A 24,114-nucleotide genomic window follows, 5' to 3' on the forward strand; every position below is an offset into this window, starting at 1 on the left:
CAGAGTCATTGCTGGCCTTGAAGAGGAAATACTTTTATATACAGACTTATAGCTCAATGTTCCAAGTATGTTCACAAAAAATTTCATTCTCCTCCTGCAAAAAACAAAAAAAATTAGAGATGACTGTGGAAAACTTTTTGAAAACCCTTTGTACACAGATAGTAGCTGCAACAGGTGTTGTGTGTTGAAATTATACAAATGTACCTTGAAAATGGAGTTTCCAAAGACCATGTTTTGTTGTAATCCATTCAGGGAGGATGGACACATCAGATACAAGAAAAATCCACATAAAGTGTAAATGTGGATGGTTGATACAATCGGTGGCACAACGACAGACTACAAAGTATGTGATAAATGTAGAAGAAATTAACTCTGGGATAAGGGCTTGTGGCTGACCCAACTACATTGGAGCAAGTGTAAATCACAAACCTGCATAGCTCTGCAGATGAGTCAGACACATCTGTAGCCACAAAAATTGCTTTAGATGCATTAAATGATAGTTTCTTATTTCTTGGCGAGTCCCCTGAGAAAAAGAAGAGACTTTGAGAAGAAACGTACGTGGAGAAAACGTCCGAGCAAGTGTCTGAGGTATAAGTACCTAGTGTGGAAGAAATTGCAGATTATGAAACAAATTTTGAATCTGAAATGATAATCCAATTGAAAGACAAATTAGGTACCAGCACCACAAGCAGTGAGAAGATCCAAATTTTGACCTCCTTCCAAAAATTTGAAGCAATAAAAAGATTGAAAACGAATTTGGAGCCTCTAACTACTTAGTGAGAAAAGCAAAACAATTTGTATCTTAGCAACCCCCAATCCAATATCTAAACGTGTCTTAAGTGAAGAAATTGTGAACAGTGTCACAAAATGCTACAACAGAGACAATATAAGCTGCTTTTTGGAAGGTTCCAGATTAAAAGAGTTGACACATGAAACAGACAGTCAACTTAGCACCTAAACTGTCTTGCTCTGATCATTTGTAAACCTTCACAGTCAAAATATTAAATGTTCACAGCGATAACTGCACAGGTACACATTCCACCATGACACACCTGCAAGAGTCATTTGATGAAGATGGAATTGATGAAATAGCATATAAACTGTGGGCATCTACAGATAGAACAACTCACCAGACATGTGTATCATTTGTGGAAGACTTCTTGGAAAGCCTTGTAGACAAATTTAAAAAAGTTTCTGTTGCATTCCTTCAGAGTCACCCAACAGTCTGAATTTCTACAATATCTGAAAGAGACACTTGGTGACAATAAATACATTATAATATGTGATTTTGCAGAAAATTATGCACTTGTCCTGCAGGAGGAGGTGCAGGGGTTTCATTGGAACAATGCACAGGCCACCATTCACCCATTTATTGTTAATTATAGACATCCAGAAAACTGTGCAACTGATCACATTTCCTTTGTTATAATATAAGAATGCTTTAGACAATACACAGTGAGTGATTATCTTTTTCAGTCTCACTTGGTTAGCATCACGAGATCCCATTTCCATAGAACACCCAAATATGTGCACTACTTCTCTGATGTGCTACAGCCCAGTATAATGAATCAACAATTTTGTCAACATAACTTGTCATCAGGCCGACTTTTATATCTCTGCAGAGTGGCATTTTTTTTGCTGCATCACATGCCAAAGAACCATGTGATGGTACAACTAGTATTATCAAGAGATGTGCTGCCCATGCCAGTCTGCAGTGCAACAACAACTCTCAGTTAATGACACCCAGACTACTGCTTGAATGGTGCTCCAAGAACATAGTAGTGTGTCACTTACATTACACAACGGACAGTGAGTATGATGAAGAAGAATATCTCATTCAAGAATGGGTTGCACAAATTGACACAATTGCATGTACCCACAAGTTACATAGTGTTATTCTACATCTACACCTACACTCTGCAAACCACTGTGAAGTGCATGGCAGAGGGTACCTCCCATTGTATCAGTTATTAGGATCTCTCCCTGTTCCATTCACATACGGAGCAAGGAAGGAATGATTGTTTAAATGCCACTGTGCCTGCAGAAATTACTCTAAGCTTATCCTCATGATCCCTGTGTGAGCAATACATAGGGGATTGTAGTGTATCCCTAGAGTAATCATTTAAAACCGGTTCTTGAAACTTTGTTTACAGACTCTCAGGATAGTTTACTTCTATATTCAAGAATCTTCAAGTCCAGTTCCTTCAGTATCTCTGTGACACTCTCCCAAGGATTAAACAATCCTTTGACTATTCGTGCAGCCGTTCTCTGTGTATGTTTGATATCTCCTATTAGCCCTATTTGGTATAGGTTCCACACACTTGAGCAATACTCTAGAACCAGTTGCACGAGTGATTTGCTAACGATCTCTTTTGGAGACACACTGATCTTTCGTGGTATTCTACCAACAGACCGAAGTCCACCAGCTGCTTTACCCAAGACTGAACCTATGTTATCATTCCAGTTCATATCCCTAAAAAGTGTTACATACAGGTATTTGTATGAGTTGACTGATTGCAATAGTGACTCGCTGATATTATAGCCATAGGACACTATGTTTTTTTTTTTTTTTTTTTTTTTTTTTTTTTTTTTTTTTTTTTTTTTTTTTTAATTTTGTGAAGTGCAAATTTTACACTTCTGAACATTTAAGCAAGTTGCATATCTCTGCAACATGTTGAAATCTTTTCAAGGTCTGACTGAATATTTATGCAGCTTCTCACAGACAGTAGTTCATTATAGATAACTGCATCATCTACAAAATGCCCAATTTTACTATTAATATTGTCTGCACGCTATTAATATGCAACATGAACAGTAAGGGTCCCAACACACTTCCCTGGGACGCACCCAAAATCACTTCTACATCTGACAATGGCTCTACATCCAAGATAACATGGCCTCACTGCCAGAAACTCTTCAACCCAGTCGCAAATTTCACTTGATACCCCCACATGATCATACTTTTGGCAATAAGTGTAGGTGCAGTAGTGAGTTAACACTTTTTGGAAATCAAGAAACACTGCATCTACTTGCTGGCTGTCTTGATCCAAAGCTCTCAGTACGTCGTGTGTGAAAAGCGCGAGTTGGGTTTCACATGACTGATGTTTTCGAAACCCATCTGGTTGACACTGAGGAGGTCATTTTATAAGATACCTCATTGTTTTTGAGCTCATAACGTATTCTATAGCAAAGTGATGTCAAGGAATTTGGACAGCAGTTTCCTCTATCACTTCTACTACCCTTCCTGCAGACGAGTGTGACCTGTGCATTTTTCCAAGACCTGTGGCATGGTTTTTTGCTCAAGTGATCTACAATAGATTATAGCGAGCAGAGGGGCTAATTCAGCTGCAAATTCAGTACAGAATCTGACAGGGATTCCGTCAGGGCCTGAAGCTTTGTTCAGTTTTAACAATTTCAGCTCCTTTTCAACACCAGTGACACTAATACTTATTTCATTCACCATTTCAGCGGTATGAAGATTACATTGGGGCAATTGTGTGTGTGTGTGTGTGTGTGTGTGTGTGTGTGTGTGTGTGTGTGTGTGTAAAGGAACATTTGCAAAAAACTGTGTTAAGCACTTCAGCTTTTGTTTTACTACTCTAAATTTCAGTTCTTGTCTCATTCGTTAGGGATTGGAGACTAACTTTGTTGCCACTAACAGCCTTTATATACAACCACAATTTTTTTTTGATTTTGTGAAATGTCATTTGACAATATTCTGCTATGGTAGACATTGAAGGTATCACATATAGCTCTCTTGACAGCCAAACACATTCATTCAACATCTCTCTCTCTCTATAGCCCTTCGCTTTGTTTTACACCTATTATGCAGTAATCTCTGTTTCTTTAAAAGTTTTTTTTTACAGTGGCTGTCCACCATGGAGGTTCCATCCCATTGTGAACTGTTCTACTGGGCACATATCTATGCAGGACACAGTCAACTAGTCTTTTAAACCTGAGCCAGAGTTCCTCTCCATGCTCCTGCCCTGTGCTGAATGTTTCGGGCTTCTCAGTGACGTATGACACTACTGGCTGATTTTTTTATCTAGTTTACTCTTTGCAATCATTGTTGCCATAACCACACCACAATCACTGATACCAGTTTTGATGTGGATATCCTCAAAGAGATCAGTCTATTTGTTGCCATTAGATGCAATATACAAGTTGTGTTCAAAAATTAATGTGACTAAATTTTTATGAAGAAATACTTATTTATTCATGAATATTCATGTTTTCCTCTTCAAAGTAATCCCCCTCAAATACAATACATTTGTGCCAACAGTTCTTCCAATCCTCAAAGCACTTTTCACAAGCATTTTTTGATGCAGCTTTGAGTACTTCCAGTGATGCAGTTTTTACTTCCCCAATCACTGAAAATCTTCGTCCTTTCATAGGTCTCTTCTGTTTTGGGAAAAGGAAAAAGTCTCAGGGGGGCCAAATCTAGGGAATATGGTGGCTGAGGCATGATTGTCGTGTTGTTTCTGGCCAAACAGTTTCTCACAAGCAACAATGAACGAGCAGGTGCATTGTTGTGATGCAAAAGCCATAAATTGTTTTTCCACAAATCCGGGTGTTTTTTGCGTATTGCTTCTCGAAAAAGAAGTATAACATCAAGGTAATACTCCTTACTGACTGCACAACCTGGAGGCAAAAATTCATGATGCATTACGCCATTGTAATTGGCATTATGCCATTGTAAAGGGGGGGAGTGAGAAAAACTGACATTTCATCACACTTGACGTGCTTTTTTTGGTCTTGGTTCTCTGGGATGCCTAAATTGGGACAATTGGGCTTTGGTTTCAACGTCATAACTGTAAACCCAAGTTTCATAACCATTTATGACCCTTCTGAGCAAATCAGGATCATCATTGATGTCATTCAAGAGCTCCTGAGAAATGTTCATGCGGCGGTTCTTCTGATCAATATTGAGAAGCTTTGGAACAAACTTTGCTGACACGTCTTATGGCCAAAATGTCCGAAAAAATTGAATGGCATGAGCCGACTGATATGCCAACATCCTCAGCAACTTCTCTTACAGTAATTCGACAATTTTCCAAAACAATTTTCAGCTTCGAAGTTATCATCTGTTGTTGACATCTGGAGCATCCAGAGTGAGGTTCATCCTTGGCATCTTCTACCTTGAAAGAGCTTGTACAACTTGGAAGCCGGTTGTGGTGGCCATGCGGTTCTAGTCGCTCCGGTCCAGCACCGCGCTACTGCTACGGACGCAGGTTCGAATCCTGCCTCGGGCATGGGTGTGTGTGATGTCCTTAGGTTTAAATAGTTCTAAGTCTAGAGGACTGATGACCTCAGATGTTGAGTCCCATAGTGCTCAGAACCATTTTGAACCACGTGTATACATTTCTTTTTACTTAGAGCAGACTCACCGTATGCCACTGTCAACATTTCAAGTATTTTAGAGCACTTTAATCCATTTTTCACACAAAATACAATGCAATTTCTTTCCTCCATTTCTTATAATAATCCAAATCCACTGAGCACACTAAAACATACACTCCTGGAAATTGAAATAAGAACACCGTGAATTCATTGTCCCAGGAGGGGGAAACTTTATTGACACATTCCTGGGGTCAGATACATCACATGATCACACACAGACAACAGAGCATGCACAATGTCGGCACTAGTACAGTGTATATCCACCTTTCGCAGCAATGCAGGCTGCTATTCTCCCATGGAGACGATCGTAGAGATGCTGGATGTAGTCTTGTGGAACGGCTTGCCATGCGATTTCCACCCGGCGTCTCAGTTGGACCAGCGTTCGTGCTGGACGTGCAGACCGCGTGAGACGACGCTTCATCCAGTCCCAAACATGCTCAATGGGGGACAGATCCGGAGATCTTGCTGGCCAGGGTAGTTGACTTACACCTTCTAGAGCACGTTGGGTGGCACGGGATACATGCGGACATGCATTGTTCTGTTGGAACAGCAAGTTCCCTTGCCGGTCTAGGAATGGTAGAACGATGGGTTCGATGACAATTTGGATGTACCGTGCACTATTCAGTGTCCCCTCGACGATCACCAGAGGTGTACGGCCAGTGTAGGAGATCGCTCCCCACACCATGATTCCGGGTGTTGGCCCTGTGTGCCTCGGTCGTATGCAGTCCTGATTGTGGCGCTCACCTGCACGGCGCCAATCACGTATACGACCATCATTGGCACCAAGGCAGAAGCGACTCATCGCCGAAGACGACACGTCTCCATTCGTCCCTCCATTCACGCCTGTTGTGACACCACTGGAGGCGGGCTGCACGATGTTGGGGCGTGAATGGAAGACGGCCTAACAGTGTGCGGGACCGTAGCCCAGCTTCATGGAGACGGTTGCAAATGGTCCTCGCCGATACCCCAGGAGCAACAGTGTCCCTAATTTGCTGGGAAGAGGGGGTGCGGTCCCCTACGGCACTGCGTAGGATCCTACGGTCTTGGCCTGCATCCGTGCGTCGCTGCGGTCCGGTCCCAGGTCAACGGGCACGTGCATCTTCCGACGACCACTGGCAACAACATCGATGTACTGTGGAGACCTCACGCCCCACGTGTTGAGCAATTCGGCAGTACGTCCACCCGGCCTCCCGCATGCCCACTATACGCCCTCGCTCAAAGTCCGTCAACTGCACATACGGTTCACGCCCACGCTGTCGCGGCATGCTACCAGTGTTTAAGACTGCGATGGAGTTCCGTATGCCACGGCAAACTGGCAGACACTGACGGCGGCGGTGCACAAATGCTGCGCAGCTAGCGCCATTCGACGGCCAACACCGCGGTTCCTGGTGTGTCCGCTATGCCGTGCGTGTGATCATTGCTTGTACAGCCCTCTCGCAGTGTCTGGAGCAAGTATGGTGGGTCTGACACACCGGTGTCAAAGTGTTCTTTTTTCCATTTCCAGGAGTGTATGTCTTTCCCATTAGGTGCATTATACTGCCACCTACTGCCAGGTACTTCATGTCAGCGACCTCAGTAGTCGTTAAGACATTGTGAGAGAGCCGAATGGCGCGGTTCTCAGAACTCACAGACTTCGAACATCGTCAGGCGATTGGGTGTCACTTGTGACACAAATCTGTATGCGAGATTTCCCACCCCTACACTTCCCTGGATCCACTGTTTACAATGTGATAGTGAAGTGGAAATGTGAAGGGGCACATACAGCACAAAAGTGTACTGGCTGACCTCGTCTTTGACTGACAGACTGCAGACAGTTGAAGAGGATTGTAATGTGTAATAGGCAGACATTTATCCAGACCATCACACAGGAATTCTAAACTGCATCAGGATCCACTGCAAGTACTATGACCATTATGTCGAAGGTGAGAAAATTTCGATTTCACGGTCGAGCAGCTGCTCATAAGACACACATCACGTCAGTAAATGTCAAATGATGCCTCACTTGGTGTATGGAGTATAAACATTGGACGATTGAACAGTAGAGAAACGTTGTGTGGAGTGATGAATCACGGTACACAATGTGGAGATCCAGATGGTAGAGTGTGGGTATGGTGAATGCCCGATAAACGTCATATGCCAGCTTGTGTAGTGCCAACAGTAAAATTTGGAGGTGGTGGTGTTATGGTGTGGTCATGTTTTTCTTGGAGGGGGCTTGCACCCCTTGTTGTTTTGTGTGGCACTATCACAGCTTACGCCTACATTAATTTTTTAAGCACCTTCTTGCTACCAACTATTGAAGAGAAATTTGGGGAAGGCGACTGCGTCTTTCAACACGATCTAGCACCTGTTCATAATACACAGCCTGTGGCGGAGTCGTTACATGACAATAACATCCCTGTAATGTACTGGCCTGGACAGAGTCCTCACCTGAATCCTATAGAACACTTTCAGGATGTTTTGCAACACCGACTTCGTGCCAGGCCTCACTGACTGACATCGATACCTTTCCTCAGTTCAGCACTCCATGAACAATGGGCTGTCATTGCCCAAGAAACCTTCCGGCACCTTACTGAACGTATAGCTGCAAGAATGGATGCCGTCATCAAGGCTATGGGTGGGCCAACACCATACTGAATTCCAGCATCATCGATGGAGGGCCCCACAAACTAATTTTGAGCTAGGTGTCCAAATACTTTTGATCACTTAGTGTATGTTGCCCGGGCAATTTGAAAAGTCACCTTACTTTTTGAACAGCACTAATATTTTCATCATGAGTGGTTCGTAACTATCTGTTCTAGGTAGTTTTCAGAAAAGGCATTTAGTAATGTTTCACTGGATGTCGTATCACCCTCTCACCACTAACAAAACTGTAATTTTCTCAATTAATTGTTGGATGATTATAGTCTCCACCAATGATTATAGTATGATTGGGGAAACAATCTCACATAGGGCTTCAGTTTCTATCTTAGTGGAATTGAATTTCTTGTCTAATGTGACGAATACACCATCTCCATTTCCCATTTTCAATATAAACTTAAATTTTCCTCAAAAATCTCACTGCTATCAATTTTGGGTTTCAACCAGTTTTCTGTGCCTAGTATTATGTGAGCTTTGCTGCTCTTCATGAGCGCTTCAAACTCGGGGGTTTTGTTGCGAATCTTTGGCAGTTTACCATTAGGATTTTAATACTCTCACCTATGGGAGGCATTTCTTTTGATCTTACACTCACACTCCTGGGTGTCTTACAGCTACCGTTATCTGGACTGGACCGAGTCGCCTAATCTAAAAAAAAACCTTGTGTGCACCCCACACACAGTCAGCTACCTGAGAGCCTCTGATACGAAGTGCACACCTGACCTATTCAGGGGAACCTTCGATTCTCAACACTATGACACAAGTCCAGAAGTCACAACCTAGCTTGTCGCAAAACTTTTGAAGTCTCTGGTTCAGTCCATCCACTCGACTCAGAACCAATGGGCCACAATCAGTTATGGGGACAATTCTGCAAATTGTGAGCTTCGTTGAAACTCCGAGTGCAAGGCTGGTCTTCTCAACCTTCTCTGCCAGTTGCTGGAATGACAAAGAATGGCTCTGGAGCCCAGACAACAGGCATTATTTGCTCCTATGTGTACCACCATCTGCAATTGGTTGTATCCTGTTCCCTCAATGGCTGCCGGAATAGGCTCTTCAACATACTGAATGAGGCTCCCAGGCATATGCACGGACTGCACCTAGTGTCCTTTCCAGTCCCCTCTACCATTTTGCATTTGCCTCCTCCTGATGCCGGACAAAACATGTTTCCCCAAAAAAGGTGAAATGAGACCCATTGGGTCAGTTTCAGTGAAAGACGTGTTGAGCCCCCCTGGTCCCCGTCCACCATGTAGATGATGCCTAAATCCGCAACTGATACACCACTCGCAGTCAAGCTGACAGGTAATGACAGATCCTGTACTTTCTGCAGAGGAGACAGGACCCACAGGAGAGAATAATAATTTATGTACCATTGGTACAGGTATCACAGGTACACGATTCTCGGAAACTCTTCCAACACACCAATTCGCAACTATCAATTGTTTGACATATTGTTTGTCATAGTGATTTCCAGCTACTTATGAATGTGAACCAACTTATCCTGTGTTTGAGAACAGCATTCACAGTGGGGCTGCATTTTGGCTCATGCAATGTATTACAAGGCTGTGAACAAATGAGTTTAAATTAAACCTGCTGATTATCTTTTAATCTGTTGAGATAAAAACTTGCTTAATCCCTATAAGAATAATTTGAAACAGATACTCAAAATGGGATTTCCATTAACGTAACACAAAAACCTGTGGTAAGAGTTACTGGTTTCCTAAAATGTTTTGATGTTAGTTATAGCTATTAGCAAATTTGAAAACCAAGTTAATTTATGTTAAATGCAGATAATATATAGGGCTGCTCCTCTTTAAGGGAAAACTAGATATAACACAAAATATTAAGCTAGAAAATCTGTTAAAGTAACTAAATCACTAACCCCGATTTGTTACAAATTGCTCATAGATTATGCAGAGACAATGGTAGCTTCCAAAAATTCTCAAAAATGCACGTTTATTTGTGTTGAAATTCAGGGGTGATGTATTCTTTGACTGAACTGTGAAACACAAATGTTGATTTCCTACGAATTAAATTACGAATCCAAAACACTGACACCACTAACTTACGAAAATGTAGTTTTGTAAGTGTCCAAAAATTCTGAAACTACCCTATTTTTCATGTAATTGTACAATGAAATTAGAGAAAGATTGTTTTGGGCGAGGATAGCCTACTGCCCTTAAAAATTTTAAAAGAACATAATTTAAGCCTACAACTGACAGTAACAATACTAGTTCCAGCTGGCTACAATACCCAAACAAAAGTTTTCTCCAGTTTGCTAGATATCAGAAATAAATCTCTAACTAGGACCCAACAAAACTAATATCTCAGTGATATCACAAGGTTTGTTGTATGCATGTATGAACGTCACTACTGGCTTAGAAGTTGTTGGATTGTGGGGGGTTGAAGGAACCAGTCTACAAAGGCCATCAGTACCACTTAGAAGTGTTTTGAATGTTAATTAAGATACTAAAAAGGTTTCAAGTAGCTTCTTACATTCTTGTGGGCCTTCACTTTCACCTCCGTATGTATACCCTGAGAAACATGATGCCTTAACTACGGACAAGGACATTCTTATAAATATGAATCTGTTTACTGTACCTTCCAAGCAGGTGTTTGGCTGAGATGAGTATTATTATGTTTCATTGAAGGTCAGATGTCATACTGCGTGATCTTACATATTATAAATGCTTGCTACTGGTATGTTGACTGTAGTAACTTACTATGCTATGTTGTAACACCACCTTTTTAACAATAAACATGTTTTTCGGTGTCATAATGTTGGAGTCTGAAAACAATTTATTTTGCATTAATGCAACACATTGTTGCACGTACTAAACAACGGAAAATCTGGGATGTAATGCAACAATATTATGAAGAGGAAGGTTTCTATCTTTATTAGAACAGAAGTTACAGTCATATTTGTCAGCAGCGTTTGTCAAATTTTCCACTCTTTTTAGAACTTTTGAGTGGCCACTAGACTCGCCTTAATTGTGCTAAAATTCTGTAATTTGGTATTTGCCATTTCTTTTCATGTGCATGGAACACAACAAATTTTATAAAAATCGAAGAGGGTCAGGTTGACACCTTTTAACTTTGACACGGAATGACTCTAAGGTATTTTGCCTTTCTCATACATCTTGCACAGTAGGTGAAATAGTTACGCCATGGCTGACTGTCCTATGGATCTCAATATTTCTGAGGGGATGTCGACTACTCCAGGGCCTTTGTTTCAACTTAGATCTTCCAGTGCTCTGCAAATTCTTCTCACAGTACCATATCGCCTGTCTCATTTTCACACGCTTCCACTTCCCTTTCAACAATATTATTTACTTGTTCATTTCCCTTGTAGAGTCCATACATACACTGAAGTGACAAAGTCATGGGATAGCGGCATGCAAATATACAGATGGCGGCAGTAACACACAAGTTATAAAAGGGCAGTGCATTGGCAGACCTGTCATTTGCACTCAGGTGACTTATGTAAAAAGATTTGCAACATAATTATGGCTGTACTAAGGGAATTAACAGGCTTTGAAGGTGAAATAGTACTTCGAGCTGACACATAGGACATTCTACTTCAGAAATCTTTGGGGAATTCAATATTCCGACATCCACACAATGTCAAGCGTGTGCCAGTTATACCAAAGTTCAGGCATTACCTCTCGTCACAAACAACACAGCGGCCGACAGCCTTCACTTAATGACTGAAAGCAGTGGTGTTTGTGTAGAGTTGTCAGTTCTAACAAACAAGCAATCTGTTAGGACAGTGCAACAAAAATTGATGTTAATGAGCAATGCCATCAGATGACCAATTTGAGTGCCTCTGCTGACAGCACAGCATCACTTCCAGTGGCTCACCTGTGCTCGTGACCATTTCGGTTGGACCCTAGATTACTGGAAAATTGTGGCCTGGTCAGCTGAGTCCCAATTTCAGTTGATGAGAGCTGATCATACAGTTTGAGTGTGGCACATACCCCATGAAGCCATAGACCCAGGTTGTCAATAAGGCACTGTGCAAAGCCGATGAAAAGGACTGGTTCCTCCGGTCCAACTGAAGCAATCACTGATGGAAAATGGTTATGTTCAGCTACTTGGAGACCACTTGCAAATGTTCAGCAATGAAATTTTTATGTATGAAAAATGAGATAATCATATGGCATTGACGGTCACGAGTCCCTACCTGGGGATGTTTGGCCGCCAAGTTGCAAGTCTTTCCAGTTGATGCCACATGGGCAACTTGCGTGTTGATGCTTATGGATTACCACATGCTCTATCACTGTACCACAATTGTTTACAACTGATCTGATGGACATTCTGGAAAATTCGAGCGAATCATATCATCACGCCAGACTGCCCAACATGAATTCCACACACATTTATGGGACATAATCGAGAGCTCAGTTTGTGCACAAAATCCTGTACTCGAAACTCTTTCACAATTATGGATGGATATAGAGGCAGCAGGAAACTTCCAATGACTTGTTGAGTCCATGCTATGTCGAGCTGCGGCACTACGCCAGGCAAATGGAAGTCCAGCACATTATTAGGAGGTACCCCATGACTTTTGTCACCTCAGTGCATATTCCCTTCTTTATCTAGCACTTGCCATACAGTTGCTTTTCTTTTCTCCATAGGCCCCTTTACTCTTCCTTTATAGGCTATGTTATACATGCTTCTATAGTCTTTCATTTGTCTCTAAAATTTGCTGCTTACCCTTTTTGCAATTTCTGCCAATCTCGTCTATTAGGCACCTGTATTCACTTTCACCTGCCTCATCTGCTGCACTTTTGTATTTTCTCCTTTCATCTTTTACTGTATTCGCTTCCCCTGTTGCAGTCAATTGTTATCTAATGATCCCTCTGCAACTCTCAACAATGTCTTGTTCTTCCATTTGCAGCTACATACATATTCTGCAAGCCACTGTGGGGTGCATGGTGGAAGGGAACTTGTGACTAACAGTAATTTCCTTTTCTGTTCCACTTGCAAACAGAGAGAAAGAAACAACAGTCTATATGTCTCCATACGAGCTCTAATCTCTCCTATCTTATCTTCATGATCCTTATGTGAAATGTATGATGGCAGCAGTAGAACCATTCTGCAGTCAGCATCAAATGCCAGTTCTCTAGAGTTTCTAAATAGCAATACCTGTGGGGAAGAAAAAGGTGCCTCCCCTACAATGATTTCCATTTGAGTTCCCATAGAATCTCTGTAATACTTGCATGTTGTTCGAAACTACCGGTAACAAATCTAGCAGCCTGTCTCTGAACTGCTTCAATGTCTTCCTTTAATCCGACCTGGTGCAGATCCCAAATACTCTTTAACAGTACTCAACAATGGGATGCCCTAGTGTCCTACATGCAGTTTCTTAAAATTCTTCCAATAAAATATAGTCAACCATTCTCCTTCCCTACAACAATCCTTACATGGTCATTCCATTTCGTATTGCTTTGCAATGTTACACCTAAATATTTAATCCACGCGACTGTCTCAAGTGGCATGCTACTGATGCTGTACTCTTAACATTATAGATTTGTTTTTCCTATTCGTCTGCATTAACTTACATTTGTCTACTTTTAGAGCTAGCTGCCATTCATCACACCAACTAAGCAAACAGCCACAGACTCCTGCTAACTCTGTCCACCAGGTCAGATTTACGTATATCAAATTATCCATGTCCCATCTCTGTAATTTCCTAACTTTGTGCAATTTCTTATGTTTTAAGTTACAGTTCATAACCAATAAATTATGCTCACAGTTCGCACCTGCCCCTGGAAATGCCTTACAGTTTAAAATTGGCATTTGATGCTGACTGAAGAACGGTTCTACTGCTGCCATCATACATTTCACATAAGGATCATGAAGATAAGATAGGAGAGATTAGAGCTCGTATGGAGGCATATAGACTGTACCATTACATATTTAATGTGAAACCTTAGATTCCTGAAGCCTCTTGTACGTATACAACTTTGTTTCTTGAGTCTCAAACCAAGCATTAGCAATGATTAAGTTAAGCTCGGTGCAAAATTCTTCCAGACTACTACTTCTTTCATTTCTGCCCCCCCCCCCCCCCCTTCTTCTGTGTCTATTCTCCTACAATTTTTCCTTCTTCTCCTCCTTTTCCTTTAAATTTTCACTCACTAAACTGAATAATTTCTTTTCTCTCATCATGCATTTTTTTTTCAATATCTTCATCATCTGTGGAGCTATCTGCCATACAATAAACTAATACTACTATGATGGGTGCTGGCATCATGTCTAGCTTATTCACATTTCTATTTTCTTTTTCATTTTTATACTTACTTCTGCATTATCCTCAGTCAACTTCACACTTACAACCCTTTAATCACCAGGCCAGAAGTCCTCTTTACCCTGCCACCAAACTTCACTAATTTTCCCTATATCTAATTTAAACCTACCCATTTTCCTTCTTAAATTAACTCGTAGAATGAATTTTGTCTTCCATGATGACAGTATCCTCCTAAGTTGTCCCCTGCCTTGAGATTCGAATGCATGACTATTTTACCTCCAGAATACTTTACCCAAGAGAACGCTATCATCATTTAACCACACATAAGAGCTGCATTCCTTCAGGAACAATTGTGGTTGTAGTTCCTGTTTTCTTTCAGCTGCTTGCAGTACCAATACAGCAAAGCTGTGTTGGCTAGTGCTACAAGGGCAAGTGCTACAAGGGCAGTTCAGTCTGTCATTTAGATGGTTGCCCCTGCAACTACTGAAAAGGCTCTCTTCAAGAATCAATGTGGCTGCACTTACAATATGGCTATCTGTACTGCCCTACTCAAGTCACCCCAAGTCAGCAAGGTCCATGGTTCATGACAGGTAGAGCTGTACACATACAGAACTACGGTAGATTGAGAGCTGTAAAGCAAACTGATCTCTGAAACTGTACCTCTACCCTTCTTGAAACTTGACGTAGAAGCTGTTGATAAAGTGTTTGAAGTCAGCGATACGGCACTACCGTGACGTTTCAAGTTGTTCTCACTGCCATAACCGGATTCAGCCTGTAACATTCACCAGAAATCCGAATTTACCAACTAAAAATAGTTCTTCACTTGTACTTAATAAGGTGTAGTCTATGAGGGGGAAAAAAAAACCACACACACACACACACACACACACACACACACACACACACGCACGCACATTACGGACAAAGACATGACGATCATTATCTGAACTACTTCCCAAATCTCAAAGAGGTCTTCCAAGGAGTCCCCGTCACTGTGTCCTCCACACCAACAACACCACATTCTTACTGTTCAAACTTGAAATTTATGAAAATTAAGAACAAGCTTTATACTCTAAATAAATATGTAGGTGCAATGGAATCTGACATTTAGTTTTTTGTTGTATGATCTTGGCCTAATCTACCTGTTCTGGAACCTACTTTCAGAAATTACCCATATTTTCCCCTGAATGATATCTGGGCCTTTAAAAACTTGTCAAGTAGTTCCAGCACAAATAATAAAAGATAGAATCACAAAACATTAACTGTTCTTTTTGGACAGATGCCAAGTAAAAGCCATTAATGTGACATTAGCTCTGATTATCTGTTCCACCCAGGCAGTCCTGCCATGTATCTTTACAAGTAATATTCTCCATTAATTACTAAACACTGGAGGAATTACCAACTACACAGCAGCCTAAGAAATAGACATCCTGTTACCTGCTGAACACAGAAATTCACCATCTTTCAAGTCTACAGACAATAATTTCCACACTGTGTGACATTACGCTTTCCTGGTGTAATTTTGAAATGTTCTCGGGTTCCCACGAAACACCTGTCTGAATATTTGAAAATTTGAATATTTGAAAATCAATTTTCAAACCAACATCAAGTATACTTTTGGTGTTACCTGGTGAGAGTGTCTTGTATTATCAGTAACAACAAGGCATCAACAAGTTGCTGAAGCACCCCTTCACAGCTTTTTTGGAATGTTATGTTACTGATGTCGGCATTAGTCTCGGATGGAGGTATCAAAGAAGATTTCTTCCACTAGTGTGCTATTGATAGTATAAGAACAAGGAGCAGTACACTCATCACATTTCTGTTACAGGAGCAACTCCTCTGCATGCTGATGCCTGCTTATAAACAGCATTTAATTCTGACATTGTCACCACATGATACTTGTAGACATTTCAGTTCTGTATTGCTAGTTACGCAGGTTCCATCCAGATAAATACTGTTTCACCTCTTACGTATGCCACAACCTCAGTCACTAACTTTTAACTAGCCTGTCAGATGATAATATAACTAAAATGTCTTCACCAATAAAAAACTGGTGTTAAACAATATGAAACATGAAAATGTTATGTCACTGATCTTGCCAAAACATATTTTTCACACAATAATAAAACAAAATGTCTTTATCAATACAAAACTGACATTAAACAATATGAATATGAACACTTTTCACCATTATTCCTGACAGTTCAATGCACAATGACTTGACTTCTTCAGGAAGGTAGTCCAACACTGACAACAGATCTTTCTTCTTTCCAGCAGTGATACTATTTTAACATTTTAGGACAGGTATTCCAGATTTCTGTGTATACCTCTGTGTCTTCCCTTTTTTTTCAAACATGAAATGCTTTCTGGTCTTCTATATCACTGAAAATTGTTTTCATTGCATTTTCTCTAGGATCTCTCACATCTGCTCAGTACCAGGAGGCATTTTTTATGTTCATTTTGTTAATTAAAATTAAGAATTCTGCAACAAATTGCCTCCATATGTACAACTTTGAAATTCTTTATATTTTTGTTGATGTAATCACTTTTTCAAGATATGCTGCGACAAATGACTTCATTACTATTTTATGCTTCTCAACAAGAGCAATCTATCTGTTTCACTGTCTTGCCTTGACTGCTAAATTACGCTAAATAACTTCAAAAACTCTAAGGAAAATCAGAAATAGGTAAAAACACATTATTACTCTGTTTTTATTTTGTCCTATTCAGTTAGCACTAGTTCTTTTTGTTCTATAATAACAAGATTGATAACACTTATAAGACATGAAGCTATTTTGTTAACTATTAACAGTACCTCCATGCCATAAACACACACATAGGGACTCTGGGTGTCACCTAAGCTAGTGCAGAAGTTAAAACAGCTTAACTGACAAAGTTAACACATTTCAGAATGAGCAAGTGTAGGGACATACACTACTTGCTGCAAATCCATAGAAATAGTAGATATTTCACTTCCTGGCACTTAAGTAAGAGCAACTGTGGATTCATCTCATTTTCCGCACAACCTACTTATAAAGGTGTAATTCTAGTGCATGTTTTGCATGTAAACATTGTAGAGTTTATTCTCTAATTTCGCATTGCAGGTTGTCACAGTTTTCACATTTATCTAGCCCAGAGTGATGGAATTCCAGTTCAGGAAATTTTTGCTTGAAGACCTTCTTATACCATATGTGTGTAACTTTGTTGTTTGGAAATATTTCATTAAATGCAACTGATATTTTGTGGATATTCCAGTCTGGACTTAGAAATTGGATGTTAAATTCTACCTTTTGGTAATGGCTTTGAAAATTAATTAACATGATTTTTCAATCAGCACTCGTCGTCATCTGTATACTTAGAGAGTGTATTAAATTCCCTGTTGTCAAAGTAACTTATATCACCCTGATCCTTTTTAGAAATTACCACTTCTATTTCTTTGCAGCCTACATCACACATGTTCATTAATGTATTTTTGCAAACGTGAATCAAATCACGTTTCCCATTTGGGACGACGTCTATTCAAAAAAACTTCGAAACATCCATAATTTCACAACAATGGTATGTTGGAGCAAAATGCAACTGGCATCCCAGCACATGCCTATGTTTAAAGTGTAGTTACCAAAGCTTTCATTTTGTATGTCTGTTAGTTATTGTTCACTGCTGTACTGATTAGAACATTGTGTCACAGAGTTTGCAAATTCTGAGATAGCAGAGTTAGAAGAGCAATGTGTCTGCATTAAATTTTGCATGAAATTCAATAGAACTTTTACAGAGACACACCACATGATGCAGAAAGCAATGATGAGTGCTTAAGCCGTACTTGGTGTTACAAATGATTCTTACAGTTTAAAAATGGATGGACAGAAGTTAAAGATGAGCCTCGTTCAGGAAATCTATCGATGGCGCTCATGTCAGGAACGTCAACAAAACTATGCGTGCCAATCAAAGACTGACTGTCCAAGAGATTGCGGAAGAACGTAACATTTCAGTTGGATCATGTCATGAAATCCTGACGTGGCATCTTAGAATGCACTATGTGCTTGGTGGCACGTGGTGCACTCGTCCCTCGCCTCATGAGTCATGACCAGAAAGACCTTCGCCTCACAATCTGTGAAGAGCTTTTGGATTGCGCAAAATTAGAATGAGATGTTCCTTAAGGGAATCACAGCTAGTGAAGAGATGGGAGTCTATGGTTCTGAAGTTGAGACCAAGGTTCTATCTTCACAATGGGCCAGGAGAGGTTCTCCAAGACCAAAACAAGCTCGTCAGGTCAGGTCAAATGTCAAAGCCATGCTGATAGTTTTCCTAGACTCTGAAGGCTTACTTCATAATGAATTCGTGCCACAAGGACAAACTGTTAATCGATGATACTATTGGTACGTGTTGCGATGCCTGCAAGAAAATGTGAGAAGGAAATGGTCTGAAAAGTGCAAGACAATTCGTGGTTCTTGCATCATGTTAACACACACACACATTTATCCCTCTTGGTGCATGACTATAGCAGCCAAAGTCCCCTCCGTACACTCCACAGCTGTCCCCTGTGGACTTATTTTAATTCTAAAGTTGAAAACCCTGTTGAAAGGATGAGAACTTCCTGCGATAGAGCAAGAGGTGTTCCAAGCCTGCTTCTGGAACTGGAAACGATGTTAGCAGTGGCATATCAATTGTGGTGCTTCAGTGGCATATCAATTGTGGTGCTGAGTATTTTCGAAGGAGACCATGCACATTAAGTAAAAGGTAAGCATAAAAAAAATTATGGACAAAGTTATGGGTTGTTGTGTGTGTGTGTGTGTGTGTGTGTGTGTGTGTGTGTGTGTGTGTGTGTGTGTGTGTGTTTTTTTTAACACACCATGTACATTGCAGTAATCTGCTGCCTACTGGTACCTTCACTCTCATTATTATGTTTTTGGTGTTTCTGGACCTCTCCAATGGGAACCTGTCTTGGCTTACCCAATCCAGCTTACAGAATTCAATGAAAGCATGCAGCTTTGAATCTTTGTCAAGTTCTCTGCATTTGAATTTGCATCACCATATTTTCTGTAAGAATGAATTGTAAAGATGTAAGCTAAGTAATGGAAACTCCAGGTCAGAATATCAACAATATAAGGAAGAGAGAGAGATTGCTGTTCACCGTAAACATCTTTATGGTGAACAGCAACTGAATATGAAAAGATACTTACACATTAGCTTTTAGGAAAAGCCTTCATCAGAAAAGGAAACACACACACACACACACACACACACACACACACACACACACACACACAGAAGCAGCAGTCTGGAGGGGGCAGGGAAGGGGAAAGCATAGCAGGGTACAAGTATGGGGGAGGAGAAGAGAATTGTCTAGCGGAACGTGTAGGGACCACATTCCTACAAGGGCAGCGTTGGGAGGCTATGGGGCAGGGAGATGTGGAGGGGGAAAATGGGAAGCAAAAAAGGAAATTAGCCAGTGAGGGTAAAGAGGGACAGGTGCGTTGACAGAGGGAGGCATACAAAGAGGGTGGGAGACTAAAACAGGAAGAAGGTAATAGGACACAGGGGGTGGAAACGGTTTGGTGGAGGGTGTGGGGATAGTATATTACCGTCTGTTAAGGCTTGGATAGTGAAATGCAGCCTTTGAAGTCAAATATGTTTTGTCCAGCTGCATGTTGTGGCAAAGGGTGGTCTACTTTCTCTTGGCCACAGTTTTACAATTGCCGTTCATCCTGGTGGACAGGTGGTTGGTAGTCACACCAATATAAAAAGCTGTGCAATTATTGCAGCAGAGGTGGTAAATGATACAGCTGCTTTCACAGATGGCCCAGTATCTAATGGTACAATAAGCCTGTGACAGGATTGGAACAGGAAGCGCTGAGTAGGTGGACTGGACAGATCTTCAACGTGGGTCTCCCACAGGCAGTGGAATTAGGAGTGGCATAAGGATGGATTAGGATCTTATGGAGATGCAGGCCCAATGGAACACCACTTCAGGAGGGTTGGGAAGCATCTTGGGTAGGATGTCCCTCATTTCAGGGCATGACGACATGTAATCAAAGCCCTGACAAAGGATGTTGTTCATTGGTGATAGTGCCTGCCTGTGAAGGCCTTGGCGAGACCCTTAGCATACTGCGCAAAGGAATTCTTGTCACTGCAAATATTCCACCCCCAGGTGGCCAGGCTGCATGGGAGGTTTTTTTAGTGTAGATGGGGTCAAACACAGGTACTGCTGGTGGTTTTAATGTGGATACAGGTGAGGATGGAGCCATCAGAGAGGATAAGGTCAATTTTCAGAAAGGTGGAGGACAACATAAAGTGGATGGGAGAGAAGGAGCTGAGGTTGTGATGGAATGAATATACAGCTGTCTTGGCCCTGAGTCCAGAGCATGAAGATATCATCAATGAACCTGGATCACACTAGGGGTTTGTCATTTAGGGAGGCTAGGAAGATCTCTTCTATATGGCCCATAAAAAGGTTTGCATAGGAGGTTGCCAAGCAGGTGCCCAAAGATGTGCCATGGATTTGTTTGTATAGCTTCCCTTCAAAGGACAAGTAATTGTGAGTTGCACATAGTTAGTATAGTGGTGTATGAGGAATTAGGTAATGGGTATAGAATCTGAAGGACATTGGGAAAGGTGGTGTTCAACAGCGGTAAGATCACAGGCATGAGAGATGTTGGTGTGCAGGGAAGTAGTGACGAGACATAAGGGAAGAGGTAGGTATCTTTGACGTGAGAGGCTACATTACGGGCAATTGGGTGGAGGTATTGGTCAATGAGGACCAATTTCTTGCTCTGGAGGCATAGTAATAAGCTACAATGGGGTGTCCAGGATTGCTTAGTCGAGGATTTTGAAGAGCATGTAGCATGTGTGAGGAGGGTAATATATTTAGGGGAGAGCTTCTAGGAAGGATCTAATGCTTTAATCAGAGATTTGAAGTCATGTTGGACTTCTGGGATGGGATCACTCTGGCAGAGTTTATAGGTGCAAGAATCAGATAACTAGCAGAGGCCTCCAACCAGGTAGTCACTGCATTTCATAACAACAATGGTGGACCCTTTGTCTGTAGGAAGAATGATTACATCTGGATTTGTTTTGAAGTTGTGCATGGCTGTTCCTTCTTCTGCTGAAAGGTTGTTTTTCTGAGGAAGGGATCTGTGAAAGGTTGGTGGGGCCAAGTTGGAAGTAAGCTTTTCCTGGAAGGTGACTAGCCAGTGGTGGTTAGGTGGGAAACGGGAGGGGGAGGATCAAAGTTAGATAGTGGTGTGACATGGAGAGGCAGGGTTCAATGTTGGGATTAGGTTGATTTTGGTTTTAGGAATTGCTGGCAAAGAAATTTTTCCATTGCAAAGATCAGGAGAAGGAGAGTAGGTCTTTGACAAGTCCAACATGATTAAATTTGGCTGTAGGGCTAAAGGTGAGGCCTTTGGATAGGAGTGAAACTTCTGTGGGACTGAGGGTTTTGGTGGATAGGTTAACAATAGTACTGCAGGAAAATTTCAGCTCTGAATTTGGTGGAATGTTGGTAAGGAGTTTTGAGGAATGTGGCAAGCTGAAAAGAACATCTAGGTAGGATCTGGTTGCTATGAGGGGCTGACAAGGAGGAATACTTTGGGATATGATAGGGGTTGGACAGCAGTGACTCGAGGCGGCAGTAAGATGTCAGCAGGTTAGATAACATTTAAGAGTGCCGTGCCCATAATATTACATTGCTAGCAGAGTTGGAGGCAGTGTGCTTTCTTAAGAACTGTGACGCTCGTAATATTACAAGTAGTGCTCGCCAATCAATTGTTAGCTTGCCCCACTTGCCTTTTAACTAGCTTGGGTAGTATTATGTATCTGTTGGCTACTGGAAGGCACATAAATGCTTCTAGTATATATTTCCATCACTTGGGATCGCCACAGTGCAGTCTGATAATTGACACAACAATTGTTGCTGATGACACAGATGATGATCCAACTTAATCTGATTCAAGTAGGAAAACTGTGGTAAATTTTTATATGGTTTACGAACATTTTCAGTATAATGTATAAGATGAGACAATGTTTTACGATTTTTCATATTTCTAGTTTTTACAGTCATGTTTAACTGGCACTCATGTTCACTTATTATTCAAAACTCAGTGATGGAACTGAAAATGTGACACAGCAGTTCCCGTATCCTCATAAACTTCGCAAGCAGCAAACGTCAGGTAGGAAACAGACACTAGTGGAAAGGAATGATGACTGGAGTGAGATTTCATCTCAAATATTATTCCACTCTATACTGGTGTTTATGGAACTATCATTTTGTTTATGAGTGTTAGCTACCATCAATTGTACATCACTGGAGCACAAATACAGTAGTTTCTTGCAGTTTTTGTCTAAACATGATGAGCAGAAACAGGTTTCTGCTAATAGCTCCAAACTTCATTCTCCTAAATGATAAAAACCAAATGAAAGATTAAGATGAGCCAGGGTTCAATCCATTATTCAAAGTACACCTGGGAAGCAGAAGTTATGTCAAGAGGTGAAACTGAACTGTAACATCACAATTGATGAAGGGGTATGTCCGTTTCAGGGACACCTCAGTTTCCGACAATATGGGCCACAAAAACTGTACCAACATGGAATCAAGCTATACATGCTTTCAGAAGCACAGTCTGGATACATTTGGAACTTTGAGGTATTCTGTGTGCACTACAGTGTTGTAACCAATGTTGTTCTATGACTGCTTGACAATTTAGTAGGAAAGGGTAACACACTGTTCACTGACTGGTACTATACCAGTTTTTCATTAGTAACAGCTGTTTAAGTAAAAGGCAATGGTCTCTTTGGTACTGTCAAAAAGAACAAAAGAGGAATGTCATCTGATTTGTGTGCTACATCTCTTCCATAAAATGAAATGCTTTTCTGTTGTAAGGAAAATATTTTAGCCCTATGACGGAAAGACAAAGGAGCAGTTTTCATGATAAGCACAAGGCACAGAGAAGACATGATTTTCTATACTGACAGGAGAAGATGAGGGAAAAATCAAATCAGCAGCAGTCCTCAGTTACAAAAAAAAGTTTAGTGTTGATCTGTGTGACAAGAGAATGTCATACAGATTCACTCTATGAGGCGATGGAGAAAACTGTCATTTCATCTATTTTTCATGGCTATTTCCAATGCTTGTATACTCTACATGCAGGTAACAAAAAAAAATTAGTACCAGCCAGTTCAATACTACTGTTTGTAACGACCTGTGTATGGCATGCAATACTGACCCTCAACTTTCCCCAGTGGTACTAATATTTAACAACTTGCTGGAAATCATTTCCTGAAGAGAATACCAATACCACCAGGAAAAAAGAAAGTGCAGAAAACTTGCAGTGTATGCTCAAAAGGAGCAAGAAACAAGGAGCAGCCAAGGAAAAAGATATGCCTTTTCAGTGTGGTGTGTGTAAAGTGGGGTTTTGTGTGCAACCATGCTTCCAGATCCACCACACAAAAAATGACTACCTGAAATATTAAGTCATTCTCATTTATATAATTTTCAGTATCACTGTATACAGATATATAAATTCATAATTTTATTCAGATATTGTAAATAAAACACTACAATAAAATTTTTAAAATCCTGAAAATGGTATTATTTTTCTCACCTAGTGATGATAAAAGATTTGAGAGTACGTCAATATATTTACCATTTTCTTAAAGAGCAATTTATAAACTTTATTTTTTCAAACTACAGAAAATATTTTCAATTATCTACTGTATCTGAGCTTGTAGCTAGAGGTCAAATTACAGTGAAAATGTCTGGCAAATGGGAAATGAGACTGTGATAAGGGCTGGCACAGGGGTCGGTAGATTTAAATTAGTGACTGCACTCTAGGTGA

The 24,114-nt window shown here is 40.9% G+C and overlaps 1 protein-coding gene across 1 annotated transcript in view; it reads right to left on the bottom strand.

Annotated features, from left to right (window-relative positions):
- LOC126271980 (ceramide transfer protein) overlaps nt 1-24,114 on the bottom strand; it is a 214,035-nt gene that overhangs the window by 139,525 nt on the left and 50,396 nt on the right. Inside the window, exon 3 of the mRNA XM_049974446.1 lies at nt 14,942-15,053. Within this exon, the coding sequence (XP_049830403.1) occupies nt 14,942-15,053 (112 nt within the window). The remainder of the gene's footprint in view (nt 1-14,941; nt 15,054-24,114) is intronic.

This window comes from Schistocerca gregaria, chromosome 5 (assembly GCF_023897955.1).
Source record: "Schistocerca gregaria isolate iqSchGreg1 chromosome 5, iqSchGreg1.2, whole genome shotgun sequence".
NCBI lineage: Eukaryota > Metazoa > Arthropoda > Insecta > Orthoptera > Acrididae > Schistocerca > Schistocerca gregaria.